General features: G+C 37.7%; 1 protein-coding gene across 2 annotated transcripts in view; it reads right to left on the bottom strand.

Moving 5' to 3' along the window:
* Positions 1-20,377, bottom strand: part of syt14a (synaptotagmin XIVa) — a 45,193-nt gene that overhangs the window by 13,850 nt on the left and 10,966 nt on the right. The window contains exons 3-7 of one of the 2 annotated variants that reach the window (XM_088087515.1): positions 18,177-18,404; positions 6,885-7,156; positions 6,351-6,800; positions 4,954-5,143; positions 1,421-1,477 (exon numbers count right to left, since the gene is read on the bottom strand). In XM_088087515.1, coding sequence (XP_087943641.1) covers positions 1,421-1,477; positions 4,954-5,143; positions 6,351-6,800; positions 6,885-7,156; positions 18,177-18,404 — 1,197 coding nt within the window. The remainder of the gene's footprint in view (positions 1-1,420; positions 1,478-4,953; positions 5,144-6,350; positions 6,801-6,884; positions 7,157-18,176; positions 18,405-20,377) is intronic. The other variant, XM_088087517.1, reaches the window with a different exon arrangement.

Genomic DNA, 20,377 nt, shown 5'->3' on the forward strand with positions numbered 1-20,377 from the left:
ACGGAGCCAGTTCCTGCTGACAAGCACATAGCCATAGCATCATGTGACCAAGAAAAGCCAAAAAAGTGTTTCCATTACAGTTTTGTGAAATATGGCTTTTTGGAATCACCTAAAATACCACCTCAGGTGAGCATAAAAACTTTTTTGTGATATGTGGGAGATTTTTCAAAATGTATGTGTTTCCATTAGACTTATTTTATATTTGCAATTTTAATTTGCGCAATTTGACGGTTATTGGAAACCCGTCTAGTGTTTCGTAATGAAAAATGTGTTTAGCCTAACTCAACCTGACTGAGCTTTCACAAGCTTTTTAACAATTCTCTTTAGGTATGTTATGCTAAATACAATTCACTAGATGGCGCTGTGCCTAAATAGAATGCCTTTTTAGTTTGCCTCCCACAAGAAGTTGGTGACAAAAAGTCATTCCAGCAGGCTGTTCTCACAAACCGTTTTCCTTTGATAAGTCATGCACCCAAATTTGTACATATCTGTTGATATTAGTACAGTATGATTTTCTTACAATTCCTGGAGTCAGTACTAGTACTAGTCATACCACTAGCTCCATATTGACACGAAGTGTGTATGTGTTGGTACACTAAAATATCACAGGCATTATAACAGTACTTGGTTTTTAATTTTGTTTTTTGTTTTTTTCAGTTTTCGGAATACCGCGAAGCAACGATTCATAGAGGCCTTTGTTTAAAAAACTATGGGGTCTGTTAAAAAAAAAGTAAAATCTACTTGTTTTTTTGATATTGCTTGAAGGCAATAAATGATGCAAAGAAAAAAAATCCAGTGTGGAGAAGTGTGAACATCAAATTATTACGAGGCAACAGCCAGGCGACCATCAGCTTAGCTAAAGGTTACGTGCTGCACTATTTACATATTACAGACACAGTACGAGCGAGGCAATAAGCGGAGCTGGAGCGGAGGGATTTTGTTACGTCTTTATGCTGAGCTAACCGGCTGCTGGCTTCAGCTTCTTATTTACCGTGCAGATATGAAAGTGGTGTTGATCTTCTCATCCAACTCTCAGACGGTTAAGTGAATGTGCTCATTTCCCAAAGTGTCAAACTGTTTGTCTAAGTTAAATAAACAAATCCCAGTTAGAAATAAAAGTGCCTGACAGTACAGTTAAGCAATGGCTCTTGTGCTTGTAAATTTCATGGTTGTCACATTCTTCTCATTCCCCAAAAATCAAAATTTTTATTTCTGTTTCTGTCTCTTGTGAAAGATGGTTTTCTGATATCACCCGGACAACCTGGTAACTAGAGTAAAATAGAGAGGTTAAAAAGGTAAATTGCAAATAGTGACCAATGGAAAATGTGTTGCGTTTGACCAAAATCCATGAAGATAGTACAAAAAGGTCCGGAATACAACTGCGATCACACGCTACTTTGCGGCAGGGACTGACACTCACCTCTGATAATATAAACCTGTCCACCTATCAAGTGTTTTAGACAACAGAACAGCCCATCTGACAACAAGGGTTGGACAGCAGTAAGAGAAAACAGCAGACCAAGATGTCAAAAAGGATAGTATAGGGTGAGAGAGTTTCAGGTGCAGACAGAACAAAAGGTGCGAGGAAAGAGAAACAGGGTCAGAAGACCAACAACATTCACACAAAGTTCAACAACGGGCAATTTTTGTTTGAACTTGCCACTCAGACCCCAGGGGGCTCATGTACAAAGGGTGCATACGCACAAAAAGGAGGCGTACGGCCTTTTCCACGCTCACGTTCAGATGTATCAAGAGTGAAATGACCGTGGAAATGTGCGGTGCTCCACGCCAACTTCATGGCTGGCGTACGCACATTTTTACTGCTTTTGATCCATTGGCGACACACGGGTGATGCTGGGAAACTGTTTATAATGTCAACACAATTCCTCCTCCTGACGTGCACATCACAGACACACTGATGAACTTTGAACACATCCACCTGTAGGCATTTATCTGAGTGTATATAAAGGCGTGCCCAAAATGGTGCAGACAATAACAACAATGGCAGCTATAGCATTATAAGAAGATATTGCAAATTGCGCAGCGCCTCTGCACATGGGGCGCTGCTCTATCCACTGAGCCACCAGCACCCCAAGAATGCAGGTTTAGAGACCAAGAGGATGTTATGACAACACGATGACAACTGATGGTCGGATTAACTGGCGATAGAGACAGACGTGTTTGTAGGCGCGGCCTCTGAGAACAGGCCGACAAACCAGGAAATAAACATTTTAAAAGTTTCGCCTCACTATCTCATTCATTTGACAGTGTCTGCTGAAACATCATGACATGAATCTATTGCTGGGCGATATTTTTGTTCCCAACAAATCCCAACATGAACCTATCAGCCGTCTTTAGTACGAAAATATCATTACTTGTCCAGAGACGACATGAACAAAAGATCCCCGCCTGGATTCAAACAGGTGATCGATAATATGAACAGATGACACGCACGATTCCATTAAGCCACCAGAGGTAATGGACAATAAAGCCAGCCAGGTGCTTACAATCCTCAGTACCAGTGTGATATCCTCATGAGGAAACGTTTTATATGATACAACTTTAATGCATCTAAAATGTGAGCGTATTTAAGTATACTGTGGCTATACATATAGCCTAACACTTTATAAAAACCCTTTTAACATTATCTTTGCCCCCGATCATTTCACTTTTCAAAACTCGCGCGAAAAAGTATAAATGAATACTGTAGAATGTAAATGGGATGAAATACATACATGTCTGTAGCCATTAATATAAGACATGATCAGTGATAGTACCCCAGATCACGTTACCCACAGAGAGCGTCACATTACACGGCAACACGTCTGTCTGTATGTGTAACTGTATGAAAGCAAATAGGGAAAATTGAAATGAATAATTCTTTCTCTTCCCAGTTTTACTCATCACTTATGTTTGTGTTATGTGATGGTGCAGAGAGGGGAATCCTACGTGCAGGGCCTATATACATTGATCTGCATATGTAAATGGGGACGTGGAGAGGGAGGAGTCTGGTACTGATAGACGTGCGCTCAATTCCATGTTGAGTGGGATGTACAAAGGAAATGTGCTTGGATTCATGCGTGCACACCGTTTCATACATCTTGACTTTTTGTGCGTATGACGTTTTCTGGATTTCAGCGTACGTCATGTTTCAGTAGCAAATTCACGCAAGCCTTTGTACATGAGGCCCCTGGAAACTGAGCATTCAGCAAGGGAAACCGAAGAACAGACCAGAAACTGAAAAGCAGAGCGCAGCTGAAACACATCAGATGATCTCATTTAGCAAAAAGTGCTGTTTTGTTGGCAACTGGACTAGTTTCAGTTTCTTAAAGACGTTTCACCTCTCATCCAAGAAACCTCTTCAGTTTGAACCAACTGGAAGGGAGCGCAGGCGTTAAACTCTTTGTAGGTGTGTGCTGCAGTTCAAAGATGGTCGTTCCAGTTTGGCATAGATGGCTTCAAGAGATAGAGGAGGCGACCAACAACACTACTTATTATCACCCACTTCCCTCCCCAGAAGGATCAACACTCATTTACACACCTAGACACATCGAGACCCATCAACCCACACTATCCGATTTGGGCCAATGACTCACAAGTGGCCTTTTTGACTCTGTAGCACACACCTACACAGGGTTTAACGCCTGTACTCCCTTCCAGTTGGTTGGAACTGAAGAGGCATCTTGGATGAGACGCGAAACGTCTTCAAGAAACTGAAGAGAGCTGAAGAGAAACTGAAACTAGTCTACTTGCCAACGAAACAGAACTTATGGATACCATGACCTGGATGACTGAGAACCTTCATCAACATCTCTCATTAAGAGAAGATTCAAGCTGTGCAAAGTTTCTCCCTGGTTCAGTCGGATTTATTAAAGCAAATATCATATATTTAACCCTTTGAAACCTGGTCAAATTGGCTTTATTTATTTCAAAAGCACAGGAAGAAGGCAATGAGCAACTTAGGAAGAAATTACAAAGTAAAAAAAAAAAAAAAAACAAAAACAAAAAAAACAAAAACAAATAACAAAATGGTTAAGTAATGAAACACAACAAACAAAAAACAATTACCCCAAAAGTGCTCAATAATAATAATAATTCTGGAAAATAATTTATATAATAATAATAATATATAATATATAATTATGGAACATTTCTTATCAAGTTTCTCAGTATTCAGGGTTCAGAGGGTTAAATAGTTGTGAAAGGTGTCTCAATGCAGCACAAGAAAAGTGATGTCACTCCAGGTTTTAAAGGGTTAACTAAGGTCTTTCAAGTCAGTTTTGATCACACATTTTTACAAGAATGACTCCAGATCTCATTTTCTTTAAGTATTTAAGTACCATTTACAATTTACACCTATTTAACCTTTTGAAACCTGAGAAAATTGACTTGATTTCTTCAAAAAAAATATGGAAAGAAGGCAACTTGAGAAGAAATGACTGCCAAATTACCAAGAAATTTGTAAAAAATAAATAAATAAATAAATAAAATGAGCAAAGAAATAAAATAAACAAACAAAAAATGAATAATTAAAACAATTACAGGAGATTTCTCGTTTCTGATTGCCCTTTTCCTGCCCCTTGTTTTTGAAAGAAATCACACCAATTTGTTCAGGGCTCAAAGGTTTACTTGTGAAAGCCATCAGAACGCAACACAAGAAAAGTGATGTTGATCCAGGTTTTAAAGGGTTAAAAGGACTGAATGAGCTGTATGTACGAAATGACTTAGCCTTAACACAAAAAAACCTGTAAAAGGCTTGTTTGGTGCGAAAAAAGATAACATACATTTGCTATAGAAACAGATCAGAGTGGCACTATCACATGGTACAGATTGTGTGACTCTGCCTCACACGCTCAACTTGTCCTTTTCCCATCCGAAATAGGCCGAGAAATTGTTCACACTCTTCACTGCTCTGTCTGCAAAGACTCAAAATAAACCTTTTAGAGTACTTACTGGGTGGCTTGTTGGCTGCCAGGTTTTTAAAATGGATGCCTTTGATGATCTCCACGGAGAGGCGTCCTGTTGTGGCGTTGTACACCAGGCCAACGAGGATCTCTGGTGTGGAAGTCTGACTGACTGACTGGAATGATGAGGCGCTTTCACTGCATGTCATATCTGAGAGGCTGACCTGGGATTCACCACCCTGAAAAACGTTTGCAGACATTCAGAAAAATCTTGACTGGTATATGTATGATAAACATTAGAGACAAAATCCTGCTCCAAAGAAAGACTTATTGGATACATCACCTTGACAACCTCAATCCTAATGGGTTGAATGAGGAAATTCCATTACTATCATTATGATTATTATTTTAAATCTGCAACCCACAAGAACAGACAATCTTTCCAACCACCATAGCTTCAAGGACACCCAAGATTAGTGTCGCCAACTAAGTATCTCACCAAATGACTCCCCCTCTGTCCCTGAGTTCTTGTACTGAATAATGGCCAACAAAGTGTGTTTTTTTGGTTATAAAATGTCACCATTTCATCATTTTATCCCATTAGACATTTTTGTTAAATTTTGTCATAATTAGCATATGAGTCATGGCCAAAAAAACATGTTTTGTGAGGTCAGTGTAACTCGACCTTTGACCCCAGCATTTAATCAGTTCATCCTTGAGTCCAAGTGGATGTTTGTGCCAAATTTGAAGGGATGTCTCAAGGTGTTCCTTAGATATTGTATTGACATGAATGGGACAGACATGAGGTCACAGTGACATTTGACCACTAAATTCTAGTCAGGTCATTCTTGAGTGCAAGTGGACGTTTGTGCCAAATTTGAGGAAACTCCCTCAAGGTCTGCTTGAGATATCAAATTTGCGAGAATGGGACAAACGAAGAGACGCATAGATGGAAAACCCAGAAACATAACGCTTCCAGCTGTGTCTGTTTTGGGTGCCGAAACATAAAAACAGAGTTCTGAGAAACAATAAAAAGGCGTGTAAACTTATATGTGACAAAATCGCTGAATATGTTAATTGTACCTTGTGGTTTGAGAATTGCATTAGCTGCTATTTTTAGGCTGCTTTTCCTCTTTGTAATGTATAATGTATTTAAATTGATGCAACATTTTAAATTCTAGCTAAGGAAAACAAACCACTACAACTCAACTGATTGTTGTTCCATTCCCTGTGTGAAATGAATGCAGTGTAACACCCTGAGATACATTAAAGCAACAAGGCAAACAGTCATAGCTGGTTAGATGATAATATTCTCTCAAACTAAAAGATATAACCTCGCTCTGAAAATGTTATCCAAACACATAAAAGCTTGATCAATGTAGGGGAGCAATTAGTGAGGTGCTGGGGGAGCGCTTGAATGCCAACATCTGCTTTGATCCTACTTACCGGGAGAGCACAGCATGGGTCTAATATGACCGGCACAGACATTTTGCCCTGAAGGTTGAGCTTGGTGAGGTAGAACACCTTTTCCCCGAGCACCTTCTCCTTCTTCATCCGCCGCATACTGTAAAGGCGGAATCTGATGGCGTAATTGCTGATCATCTCTGACTCTACATGGCTAAAGCGGAAGGTCTCGGTAAAGATTGGGCACGGGCCTCTCTGGATCCCCGTCTTGGCCCTCTGCTTCTTCGTGGGCAGCAGCACCAGGTGGACCTGCCAGGAGATGTTGCCAGTGCGTTTTAGAGCGGGGAGATCGGATACTGCCATGATGGTGATGGCCAACTGCTGGTCCTCTGAGTCGTAGTCAAAAACCACGTCCAGAGTTCCGTATTTTGCAATTGGATCTGGTTCATAACCTTTAGGGAGCTGAGCTGCTGATCCACGGGCTGACATGTCCTAAAGAAACCAATGAAATGTTTAACGTGCAATAAAAACCCTTAATGTAAGTTTCTAGTCCAATTTTGCATTGCTGACATTTACCTCTGGGCTGAGGACAGCTGTACTGTCACTGGGTACGTCCTCCTCGTAGCCCTTGTTGAGATAACTCTCAGTCTCGTGGCCGTCGCTGCACTCACTGGGGCATTTGCCAAAGGACAGATGGGGACTGCCACTGGTATGGGACAGATCACACTTGGCGTCTCCCAGGTCAGACAGCGTACAGGACATCCTTGGAGAGCCATTCTCATCCTGATAAGGAGGCGGCTGAAGCTCATCCAGCGGCGGCGTTCGTCTCATCCTCTGGATGCAGTTAGCTGGTTGGGAGGACATAAAGAGAGAGATCAACAATCACCATAATGTACATGTTTTATGTATTATATATATATATATATTTTAAAACCATGAAAAGAAAGTTAACAGATGTTAACATTCTTCTTTAATGACTAGCTACCTGACAAAAAAAAGTGGTCACTTTAATCGCAAATGGTCTCATTTGCTTATGTGTGTGTTTATATTTCATACTGTATTAGGTTGTACATTAAAAGGTAAAATTGGGTATTGGGACACACTGAGACAATTGTGTATTGGGTTGTAGATATAAATGGGATAGTTGTATTGGGTTTTGTATATTGTATAAGTGGGATAGTTGTTTATATTGTATTCGGTTGTTTAAGTAACTGGGATGTTTTATTGGTTGTATATATAACTGGGATAGTTGTCAATATTGTATTGTATTGTATGTATCTATTGGGGTAATAATAAATATGCTTGTACTTCTTCCTACTCCTTTTGGAACATGTGATAAGTTAAGTTTAATTGGGTTGAGTATTTGTAATTGAGATTGATGTATAGGCCTTTTTTTGTCTTTTTGTTTTTGTTCATTGCACTTGGCCATAAGGCTTATTTACTTTTACGTGTGTGTTGTGTTTTGTTTTATTTGTTCAAAATAAAGATTCATTCATTCAAAATTTTTCATCAGATGGACTGCCATAAAAACTGATCCAGACATACATGGTCCCCAGATAATGAAGCCCACTGACTTTGGCAATCCCTTGACTTTTCAGCAATAGCGATCGCAAGTCAAAGCTAACTCTTATCCTGTGAAATATCTCAGCCTATCACTGATAGACTGGCACAAACACTCATAGTTCCTACACTATGGATCGCTTTTGGTTGAGAATGTAATGTCCTGACAATTAGTGGACAAACTTTTTCTCATAAAAAGCTGGCTCGATAGCCGACATCAAATAAAGCAGAATGGCAAAGCAATGCACTCATAACTCGGATGCTTTTATGTAAAAAGATTTCACATTTCAGCAAACTGCCTTTCTTAGGATCAGAGTTCTTATTCATCCTAAACAAGGCAATTTGCCAAAACATAGATCTCTGTGGTGAAGTGAAATAAATGCATCAGAGTGAGGCTTTCCTCTTCTCCTTTTTAAATGGAATGTCATACTTAACATTTAGTTCAAAGGACACTGCATAAGTACAGCCTCACAGAGCTGCCGACACCTCAACTGCAGTTTTTACTCCAAGGCAAGGTGATTTTATTTGTATAGTGTAGTTTATACACAGGGTTACTCACAGTTATTTACATAGGACATGGACACAAAAAGAGCTGGCTAAGGAATACTGATAAGAAAGACTATGTATTGTGCAGATATAAACTCTAAGATACCCTGAATCTGAAGTAAAACTAATGGAAAGCAAATATTTTAGCTTTAATTTTATAAAAAATATCTCACTGCTGGGCAGGTCTTATCTTAATCCACCTTTAACAACAATGGAGAGAAGAGAGAAGAGGAGAGAAAGTGGAGAGAGCAATCATGTCATAACAAGTTTACAGAACTGACACTAGATTATAACACACCAAAGGCTGAAATTACTGATGGTGAAGTAGTCATTACTAAAGGTCACTAATGCATATGTACTTAGTCGTGTCATATGATATTTTATTCACTGAGGTTATATTAAATGTTTAATCTGTGGCTGCACCTCAATGCTGGAGTATAATGTAGGTTCTTATTTTCTGCTGAATGTGTATTGTTCATTCTATAGCACTGAAACACTTATTGCAATTTATTGTACATTTCATTCTCTGACAAATGGAGCTCATTCGGCCCGTCCTTGTGAGCATAATGTGCTCTGTGAGGGGGAATCTTTTGAATGCACAGCCTAAATAAAACATCAGATATGCACCATTAAAGGGATGAACAGAATACTTCTTAATCTGCCACAGATTTCATGCCTCTCACCTTTCTAAATGATTCAGTTTGCCTGCAAGACAGAGAATGAGGCTACAGCAAGAGTCTCTGTGGCACTTATAAAGAACCTTGAATAGTGTTGTCAGCTGCATTCTCAAAATCTGCCTCCCTTGTCCAATTTGGATTCACGAAAAAAAATTGAGCAGCCGATGATAATACTCCCATAGGGACACTGGCGAAGAGTGCTTTAAACCTCGGTCTCTAGCAAAAAAAAAGGAAAAAAAAGAAAGAAAACAAAAGATGAAGAAGAAAATAACTTGGAGGGGGAAAAAAACCCTCTTCTTTTTCTGTCTCCGTAACTTTTGGAAAAAGCCAACATTGTGATGACGTAATCCTCTCCGAGTCATTGTTCCAGCTTTCTCCCGACTTCTTGAAACTTTCACTCTTAATAATGTCAGTGAGACACCAGCTCAAAGTGGCACATAACAGTGGCAGGATGGAGGCAAAGGAGTCTTAACTAAGTGTCATGGAGGGCTTGATAAAAGGAGCAAATCCATTTCGAGCAGCTTTTTTCCTGCTGAGCCGGGGGCGGTTGATTTGATGGAAGCTGCTGTGTAAAAGCACTACTCTTTTCTCCAGCCCGCTAATTGGGATGGTTACCATTCCTCCTCTCGTCTCACCCACCCTTCCTTCACAGAGTTTCATCCCCTCTGTGCTGCCAGTCGCCTTGTTTTGCCTTCTTGTACCTCTGTGAGTAGGGAAACACTTTCTGATTTGTGAATCTTGACTGTGAAACTCAGGTATAAATATCTTAGGTGACAAGTGATTTACATGGCTACAAGGAGGGGGGTTGGAGGGGGGGCAGCTGCCCCCTCGCTGACTGACACCTTCCAGTTTTACCTCCAAACACTTCAAAGGAAAGGCCAGTTTCAGGTTATGTCTAAGCTACTGTCTAATGAATGTAACAAAATTGCCCTGATTTAAACACATCAATGTATGACTGAGGTAAATTCCAACAAGTAATAAGGTATAATACACACACTGTGAAATCTGACAAATTGATTTTATTTAAAAACATCTAAGAAACCAACTGCCTGGAAGAATGTAAGTAAATATAACTACTAATCTTAATTTAATTTAGTCTTGTTGAATTTACTAAATGTTGTGAAATTATATATTATATAATATCTCAAACTAGTCAATCAAATTTTTATTTTCCTGAACAGGTTAAAACAGAACTCGCAGATCTCCCAACTTCATCACTGGCCAAATCTCGACTAATTAGTTTACTAAAGTTGCTAATACTTAGAAAAATAAGGTAATTACAGTTTTGGTTTTTAAGTTGCAACAACTTCACAAGCTTCAGTAAATACAGCGGAATTTTGGGAAAACTTTTTTCACTAGGGAAGACCTAATTGTTATAATTACATATTTAAAATTATGTGACAGAATTAATTATGAGAAATAAGAATAATTTTCTGGTAAATTTCTTGTAATTTTTACCAACAAATTGCTGAGTTAATTTCTTCTTTTACTGCTCATTGCATAATTCCCACGTTTTTGACAGAAATTAAGCAAATTGGCCAGGTTTCAAAGCATTAAGATTAATTAATGTGGCACCCGGTCGCTCAGTTGGTAGAGCAGGCACCCCATGTACAGAGGCTGCGTCCTCGCCACAGCAGCCACAGGTTGGAGTCCGGCCTTGGCCCTTTACTGCATGTCATCCATTCTCTCCCCCCGTTTCTACATCTCTCCTATCTAATAAAGGCAATATAAAGATATCAAAAAATATAAATATAAAAATATAAGATATAAAAATATCTTTAAAAAAAGATTAATAATCATAATAACTAATTTTAAGGCAATCATTTTCCAAGATTATTTCAAGTAACATACGATTTTATAGTGTATTATAGTAATTTGATATGGATCTGTACATGGCAACGAAGTAATACATGCTGTGGAAATGAATTTAAAAGGTGGTACGAGATATGTTTCTCTGTGTGTGCCTTTGAGTAGTGGGAAAACACACTTGTTTGAAAATAATGGGAGCTTTGTGGCTCCCTTTATATCCATGGGCTTTATTTCTTATAGAAATATCCGACATTGAGGAATGTGCTCGTTATTTTAAGAGTGAAATGAGAAGGGTATTGCATGGAGCTGGAGTCAAGATGTAATTAGCTTAGCTTAGCATGGAGACCGGTGGCAAGAATAGGGGACATGCTGGAGTGACTGATGTGTTGAACCTTAACTAGCACCGCTAAATCTGGCAGTTGTATACCTATGACACTGTAATGAAGACTTTCATCAGTAAAGACATCGGCAAAGGCAGTGAAGACTTCCTTTCAGTTTTCTACTGCCCACAGTGAGAAATTAAGCTAAATCATGGCGCAACCGCAAAAGTCACTCAAGTGTCCCATAATGTTCCGACAATAAGCCAAGGTGTTTTAAAATATGGGCCAAGAGAAATAAAGTTAAAACTGATACCTGTTTACCTGTTTTCTGATTTGGAAACACACATCTCAAACACATCTCACTGACCGATAATCTCCTAATTACGCAAAGCAAAGCTGACACTAACTTGGTAAGAGAGAAATTGGAGTCCTGGAATTCAGATAGATGTTGACAAGTGGTGGTCGTAGTCTTTGACAGTTGTGAAAACTCCTTGTGAAAATAATTTTTATCCTCTATTGTCGACATTTTTCACACCTGCTGGCAAGTAGACGCTTGGCTACATCTGTTTTCAGAACGCACAGCATGGAAAGCCCCCTGGCTAGCTGGAGCCAGCAGCAGTTTGTCTGATCAGGCAGCACAGAACTTGGAACCTTAAAATGCACTCTTTTTATGTAGCTAATTTTAGAAAGAAAAGTCGTCACTAATTACTCTTTGGGAGCATTAATGTGCTGTATCCTTAAAATTCAGGATAAGTGTGTTTCCTCTCCTGAAAATGACCCCATATTCAGCAAGTATTCTACCTTATCTCTGTGAACTGGCATTAACAATTCATGAGGAATATTCAACTTTTAAGGACATAACCTTTTTCACTTTCTTGTGAGAAATACATGGGAAGATAGATACCACTCTCATGTCTGTCCATTATACATGAAGCTACAGCCGGGAGACTGTTAGCTTAGCTTAGCAGCAAGAGTGGAAGCAGGCAGAAGCACCTAAAGTAAAAACATCCACCTACCAGTACCTTGAAAAGTCACTTATTAACATGTTAAAATGTCCTTCTTTAATGACAGGTTATGATTATATGCTGTTATATTATATGATATATGTTAGTGAGTACCAAGTATTAGATCATTTTCTCCATGACTAAAAGTATTGAGATTTACAGTATTTCTGGACCAGTTGTCAGCTGGTGAGCTCAAAATCAGCAAAACTTCCTTACAATTTGTCATCTGCAGTAGTTGTCTGAATCCTTACTTTTAAATCCATAAACTCCACTGAGTTTGATTTGACTGATTTGTCTGACGTTGTGACACGAAACAGCGTTTTCTTGGTCAAAAAAAACAAAAAAACAACTGGATTAGCTAAACAGTGCCCCGGGGGAGTCTAACACTGTTGTCAAGCAGTATGCCGCAACCGATGCGGAGTAATTACAACATTGGCGAACACTATAGACAACTCAGCTGGCAGCTGACATCAATATGATGTCAGAAAGTCGGACACTTAAGTTGGACTTAAGTTAAATTTTGGTTGGAACAGAAATCCAGTTGGCGATATTTAAAATGTCTAACCATGTTAGAATTTCACGTTGCATAAACATTGACATCATAACATTTTGCAGATGTTGGGTTTTGTTCTCCATTCCTCAAGACTAAATGTTGTTATTTGAGGTCAAGGTTGATGCTGTCATGAGACTTTTGGAAGACGCTGAATTTTGGCTACTTTACACATCTTAAAAGCAATATAATTTCAATGTAATTTAAATTTAAATTTTAAGTCAAGTCAATTTCATTAATTTCATATAAAGCCTATTATCAAAACTAACAATTTTCCTCAGAGGGCTTTAAAGCATATGACATCCGCCTGTCCTTAGACCCTTTCGACAACTAAAGAGAGACTCAAAAAACCCTATAATGGGGAAAAAACTGGAAGAAACCTCAGGATTGAGGAGTGAGACGGATGTGAAATATATGTCGTAAAGAAAGGTAAAACTACAGTAGATTGTGTAATCTATAAAAGCAAAAAAAAAGTGTTTCTATCGCAGTTTTGTGAATTATGGCTTTTTCGAATCGCCTGAAATACCACCCCATGCAAGCATAGAAACGTTTTTGTGATAAATGGGATTTTATTTAAAAATTGACTTGTCTACATTAGGTGTAATTTTATATTCACAATTTCATTGTGTGCAATTTGGGGGTTCATGGAAACTCACCTATTGGGGATTTAAAATGATGTTAGATTTAGATTGATACATTGGTCTCTACTACTTGGTTAGGAAAAATCGTCTCCAGTGGACACAATGTCAAACTGAAGATGGAAACAAAGTGTAACCAGTTGACAATTCTATCTGATATCAAGCAACTAAAGTATTATTGGACAAAGCAGAGGATTAGTTTGAATCATTTTGACTGACACTGAAATAATTTATATGTATTGAGCCGTGTTGCCACGCAACAGTGTCCTCATGGAGCAGTCATGGCAGCACGCTAACCTCAAAGAAGACAGCAGAAGTTGGACCAGATAAACCTCTGATCATCTCTCTCTCACTGCTTACTTCCTTTTTTGGGAGTGTGTGCGGTGCCACCGGGGCGCCCACCCTGCCTGATTCTGCAGCCTCTGCACAATCCTCCTCATGTATAATACATATGTCCCGGGGATAAAGCTCTTCGTACTCACAGACAAACACGCAGCAGTGGGAGTCGAGAGAAAATAACACAGGCGCCTCAGAACTTTTACGACAGCTTGTTTGAGATGAAGTGTACTCTCTCAGCTATATCATGGAAACGACATTTCTAATGTTTTCTGTTGAGGAGGGAAAGAGTGGCCTTAACCCTTTGGAACCTGAGCAATTTGGCTGGATTTCTGTTAAAAATTAAAAAAAAGAAAACACTGAAAGAAGGCAATGAGGAACTTAACAAGAAATGACGCAAAATTTAGTAAAAGAAAAATAATGGGAAATAAAAAATTTAAAATTTAAAATAATTATAATAAATTGTTTTTTTTTCTGATATAGATTTATTGATATTTCCCCCAGTTATTTGATAATATTCTTTTGATTCTCTCTTTCTTTGCTAATTTTCAGGTCATTTTTTATTGTCACCTTTTACATAATTTTTTTGCAATTTGCGGGACCTTTCATGGCAAGTTGCTAATTGCTTTTTTTTTCTCATATTTTTGAAAGAAATGAAACCAATTATCAAGGCTTAAATGCTTGTGAATAATATATATATATATATATATATATCTATATATATATATATATATATGTATATGTATATATATATATATATATATATATATATATATATATATATATATATATATATGTGTGTATATATATATATATATATGTGTGTGTGTGTGTGTGTATATATATATATATATTATGTATTTATTTATTTAAAATTATGCTACATGAAAAAAATACATCTCTCTCTATATATATTTGTATATAAATACATACATGTTTTTTTTTATATTCAGGTCATTTTTGTTGACTTTTTATTGATTTCCTGCTATTTTCTTAGGCCGTGTGTTGCTAAGTTGCCCATTGCCTTTTCCCGATGTTTTTGGAAAAAATCCAACCATTTCTCTCTGGTTTCAAAGGGTAAACTACATTGCTGATTATGTAAATTAAGAGTCAGTTGTTCTATTACAAAAGCTTAATTGTCTTCAGGAATTTCTGTGTATGCGACCAAAATCACCTGAAAATGTTTTAACGTGTTTTCACTAAACATCGTGTCTGGCTCCATGTCTCAGAGCCCACTCTGACGAGGACAGGGACCTTCTAGTGGTTCTGAGGAGACGTACAGCTCTCACAGCACTTGCATAACGACAACCTTGTTCAGCGTGTTGCTTCTTTACTAATGGAGTCAGAAGCATGTCATGCGCTATTTATCCCTCAGCTACACATTCAAACATTGCTTTAAATAGATTGTGCCAGACACTCTGCCTTGGAACCCACTGTCTTATATAACACAAAGCTGGTTCAGACATGATTCACCAATTGAGGACCCTGGCAAAGATGAGATTGTTTTTGTCTCTGAGAGACGCTGTCAGACATCCACACGGCTGATTTGTGTCTGAGGATGTTGAACACGAGCGTGTCAGATGTGAATCTCTGCATGTGTCCAAACAAAACTGCAATCTTTCAGTCTGTTGCATTTCTGCAGGATATTCAAATCAGTCGCCAGAATAAGTGCTGACATTATACGTTTCAGCAAACCAGGGACTTGTAATGTTGTACAATTTATATGTAGCAAATATGTATGTTGAAACTTCATATTTCTTTATATTTTCATTTTTAATTTTCTGTTATGACAATTGTATTGTTAACCTATGCTTAGCTTTAGGTAAAGCAACCACTTTAGGAAAGCATCATGTTTTGATTTAAAAAAAAAAAAGGTTTGGTTGCCACAAACAGGGCAAGAAATGTCCCTGTGTCTAGTTAAAAATAATTGGTTTAGTCTCCTAAAATGTAGCTGGAACTGTCCTGGCGTGTCATTAAAAAATATGTGCCTTGGGCACCACAAACCTGGCTATGAATGACGTGATGTGTCATTAAAAAAACACATGGATTTTTCACCAAAAACATGGCTAGAAATGTCTTGAGATGTCATTAAAAAATACACAGTTGTCTTGCCACAAAAACAGCTGGTAATGACAAGATGTGTCATTAAAAAACACAAAGATTTGTCACCACAAACATGACTCAAAATATCCTGACATGTTGAAAAACACCTCTGTCGCCACAAACAACTGGAAGAGTTCAAAAATAGTTTTGTTGCCACAAACACGGCTTCAAAATATCCCGACCTGTCGCTAAAAAATACACTCAAACAAAACTGGACAAGTCCTGACTTGTCATCCAAAAATGCCTGCTTTTAAACAGCTGGAAATATCCCGACCTGTTGTTAAAAATACAGTTTAGTCACCACAATCAAGGTTGGAAATGTCCTGACCTGTCGTTCTTATCACCTCAGACACTGCTGAAAATGTGGTGCCACATCAAAAACAACACCCCTACGTCATTAAATAATACCTGGTTTTGTTGCCAAAACACAGCTAGAAATGTCTGCTGCTTGGTATCCACCACTCCTCCACATGATGAGAAACATGTAATCTGAACTATGTCACTTTATAAATGTTGATATGTATGAAACGTACAAATTTAACATACCTATGATTTGCGATCAGCGACTGGAATGAGGATATCACCAACTTTACAATTTTAACCCTTTGACTTCTGAAAAGAAAAAAAAACATGGAAAGAAGGGAATGTGCAACGAAAAAGAAAATGACCCAAAATTAACAAGAAATACGTTTTTTTTTTAAAGAAAAGAAGAAGAAGAAGGGGGACAAGTAGCAAATACAAAAAATACAAATTAAATAAATAAAAAACAAAAAAAGAAAAAGAAAGTTAAAAATAAAATATTTAAATAATTCTGTAACATAAATATAGATTTTGTATATCTTTTTCTTTTTTACTTAGACTTTTTAAGAATAATTTTATAAATAATCTACTTATTTTGTATAATATGTGGAATGCCATCACTGCCTTGTTTTGCAATATTTTTGGAGGTATTGCACTCATTTGCTCAGTGTTCAAAGGTTGAAATACCCGTGAAAGGCGTCTGAAAGCAAAAAAATTGCAGTGATGTTACTCCAGGTTTCGAAAGGTTAAATAAACAGGTGTATCTTAAATAAAAATCGACATCATCCCTGCTTATTTCCTTCCTTCAAAGGAACAGCTCTACATCTTGGGACACACTTTGCAATCGTGCTCTTGATGAAAACTAGGTGATATGTGTGGTATGTGTGATAAATACCTTAGAAAGGTGCAGCTAGCAGCTAGCTATCTTAGCTTAGCATTAAGACTGGAAACAGCTCACCTGTACCTCTATTGCTTTTGACTCAAGGGCTGCTAGTAGTCTGATTTTGCTACATTTGGACAGTCATGAATAATCCCCAAAATTTAAACTATCCCATGAAATACTAGATCTGGAATTATGTTTTTTTTTCATTCGGGAAACATTAAGGAAAACTTTTTTTTTTGACTTTGAGAATAAAGTCGGAATATGATGAAAAAAAAGTCAGAATACTAAGAGGATAAAGTCGAAGTTTTCCAAGAAAAATAGTCAGTAATTTTACGAGAACAGGGACGAGCTTTTTCTCGTAAAACTATGACTTTATTCCCGTAAAACTATGAGTTCATTCTCCAAATTAAATTATTAATTAAATAACTGTCGTACTTCTTATATGTTGTAGTGCCATCCCAACCGAATACATGAATTCAGCATATCAGTAATAACTGCAGTACATCACATGAAGTCAAATATGTTACACTCTAAATGATTGATTCATGTTCAGGGTGCAAATGAAGTGCGTTTGTCAAATAAAAGACGGATCCAAATAGGTCAGTGCCGGTGTTCTCCTGTGACTTGGTCTGCCTTGAAATAAAAGAGAAACCTGCCTTCCATCCAGCGCAGTAAACGCCATGTGATGGTGAGTCGGGCAGATGGGAAAAAGAGATGCATCAAAAAGAAAAAAAAATAAAAGAAAGTGTGAGGCTGCGGCTGAACAGATTATGCAGACAGTTGACTGTTTCACAACCCTCCCACGGAGAGTGTGCTGAACGGGAGCTTCGCTTTGATCACCTCTCTGGATTAACTGACAGTGTGTATCAGTGTGTGTGTGCTGCATGTGTGTGTGTGTTGCAGGGGAGTCTGTGCGTTTGGCTCAAGCTAACTGCAGTGACAAGGGGGGAAAATATCTGTGTTAATCTATTAAACAAGTGAAACTCCTCGTTGTGGAGGAATCCTTTGTGTATGTTTTTGGAAAAATAAACAAAGAATCAGAGTGATTATGAATGCAATGACCTCAAACCTGCAGCGTCTCAGTGTGAATATCAGCAGGAGGGAATATTAGTTTTTCTGTTGGGTTCACAGACAGAACATACCGTCGTCAGCCGAGGCTTCGCTGCTGTAGCCATCATAATCGTTTGTCAGAGGGCTGTACTTCTGCCGGCTCTCCCAGCTGAACCCTCCTGCATGTTTGATGTTGGCGGCCGCCTTGGCTCCTCCCCGGAGGCCTTGTGAGCGGCTGACCGCTTCCTGATACTGACCCATCAGTTCATCCTCGCTGTCCGATGACGAGCCCTGCAGGTCGGCGTCAGAGTACGCCTTGTCTGTTTGGGGTAAAGAAGACACAGTGTGGTTACTGTGGATGAGACTGAGAGGCAGAAGATGAGGTGAAGTGGCAGCCTCTGCTGGCCCCTGTCCTGTACTTCACACCAAATCTCATTCATCAACTGCTGTGTGAAAGAGAATAGAAAAATGATTTCAAGAACTATTCCAGATTTTTTTTTCACTTTCAGATCATATTTTTTCATTTTTAGAGTTCTGGCCCCAGTCTGGGGTGGGGGGCGTGACATCAACTGAGAGGGGCGTGGGATTGTGAGTGAAAGCATAATAAAGAAGGCTCAGGGCCCTCCCCAATTATGTTGCCTTCAGGAAATGTGGGCACTTTAAGAGATATTACTCAACAATTTCTATACACTGTTCCCACCTTATTAGCAGTGAATTAAGGATGTTACATTTAAGAAGCTGTTTCAGACCATATATACAAACATATGTATAAATATATAAAATTATCTGAAAAATAGGGGAATTTTCCAGAAAACTATAATTCTAATTATAACAATTCTATATTTACTTCTATATTTTTTTATATTTACAATTCACAGGGCATATTATATATACACACACACATATATACATATAATATGTCCTGTGACATAAATTTAATTGTCATAATTAGAATTATATTGGAAATATTAGAATTATAGTTTTCTGGAAAATTTCCCTATTTTTTGGATAATTATAATCTTAGAATCCTGCCTTCTTTTTCTTGACACCTTTTTCTAATTTTTTGCTTATTTTTGGGTCATTTCTCATTCATTTACTTGTTGCCTTCTTCCATGTTTTTGTGAGAAATTAAGCCAATTTGCTCACCTTTCAAAGGGTTAAAGTGTAAATTTGGAGTCACAGATATTTTCACATATCAACCACGAAAAATAAACATTAAAAGCAGAGTCACAGGTAATAAGTCACCATAGAGGAGGAGCAGACTGACTACAGGTTTGAGGTCATTTCTTTTCACTTTCAGACCATATTGTTAGATGACAAGTTGTTAGGTAACTATAACAACGTACAACAGAAAATTGATATATTTGTGAAACCTTAATATATTCAGAGTCTCTGTGGTGATTTTTGAGGCTATAGTTATATAAAGTTGTGGCCGTGATTTGGACTGCTACTGAGACAGATTTTTTTAATGTATGGCCAACTCACTCACTCTGGGAATCATTTGGGGGAAAAAAGTATGAAAAAATCTGAAAAACAGGGGATAAGCTGTTATTTTAATAACAATCTAATTATAATTAAAATAAAAAATCCAAAACACCATTAACGTGTCAATAAGAAAGTCACATCATCATCCTTGTTCTCACATTGAGCAGCCACTAAAACACCAGCTGTAGCTTCAGATTTGTTCCAGCAGGGTGCAGCAGAGCTTTAAAAACTGACTCCAGCCACAGCTCCGCTGCAACACCTTCCTAAAATTTCTCCAAACTGTATTTGCAAAGTGAGTTTAGATTCAGGGCATAAAGAAGGAAAGATTGAGTATCTCTTAAAAGTGTGAAAAATTAATAGATTTGTTTCAATTTTTACATACATTTTACAATACCAATATAATTTAACGAAATCTATTAAAATCTATTTTAAAAAAACAACAAAAAAAAAACACTTAACATCTTCTTACATAATTCCTTATATTATTTTCATCGTCTTTCATTGCATTTATTCTCATATTTTCCAAAACTTTACTCATTTAGTTCTTTAACTGTCTGTTTTATCACTTTTATTCCTTTTATTTGCTTTTTTTCTTGTTGACCTTTTGTATACGCATGTTGTTTCTGGCTTTTTGTTTGACTTTTCGAGACTGCTCTGTTTGGCATGTTTGTTGGAGTGTATGTTATTATTTAATTAATACCTGAGTTCCTAACTTTGCTTTGTCTGTTAAAGCATTTTGTGAACATCTGTTTTTTAAAAAGTGCTATATGAATGAAGATATTATTATCATTATTATTATTATTATTAT

The sequence above is a fragment of the Plectropomus leopardus genome, chromosome 14, assembly GCF_026936395.1.
Source record: "Plectropomus leopardus strain MGB_pleo_1.0 chromosome 14, ASM2693639v1, whole genome shotgun sequence".
In the NCBI taxonomy this organism is placed as follows: domain Eukaryota; kingdom Metazoa; phylum Chordata; class Actinopteri; order Perciformes; family Serranidae; genus Plectropomus; species Plectropomus leopardus.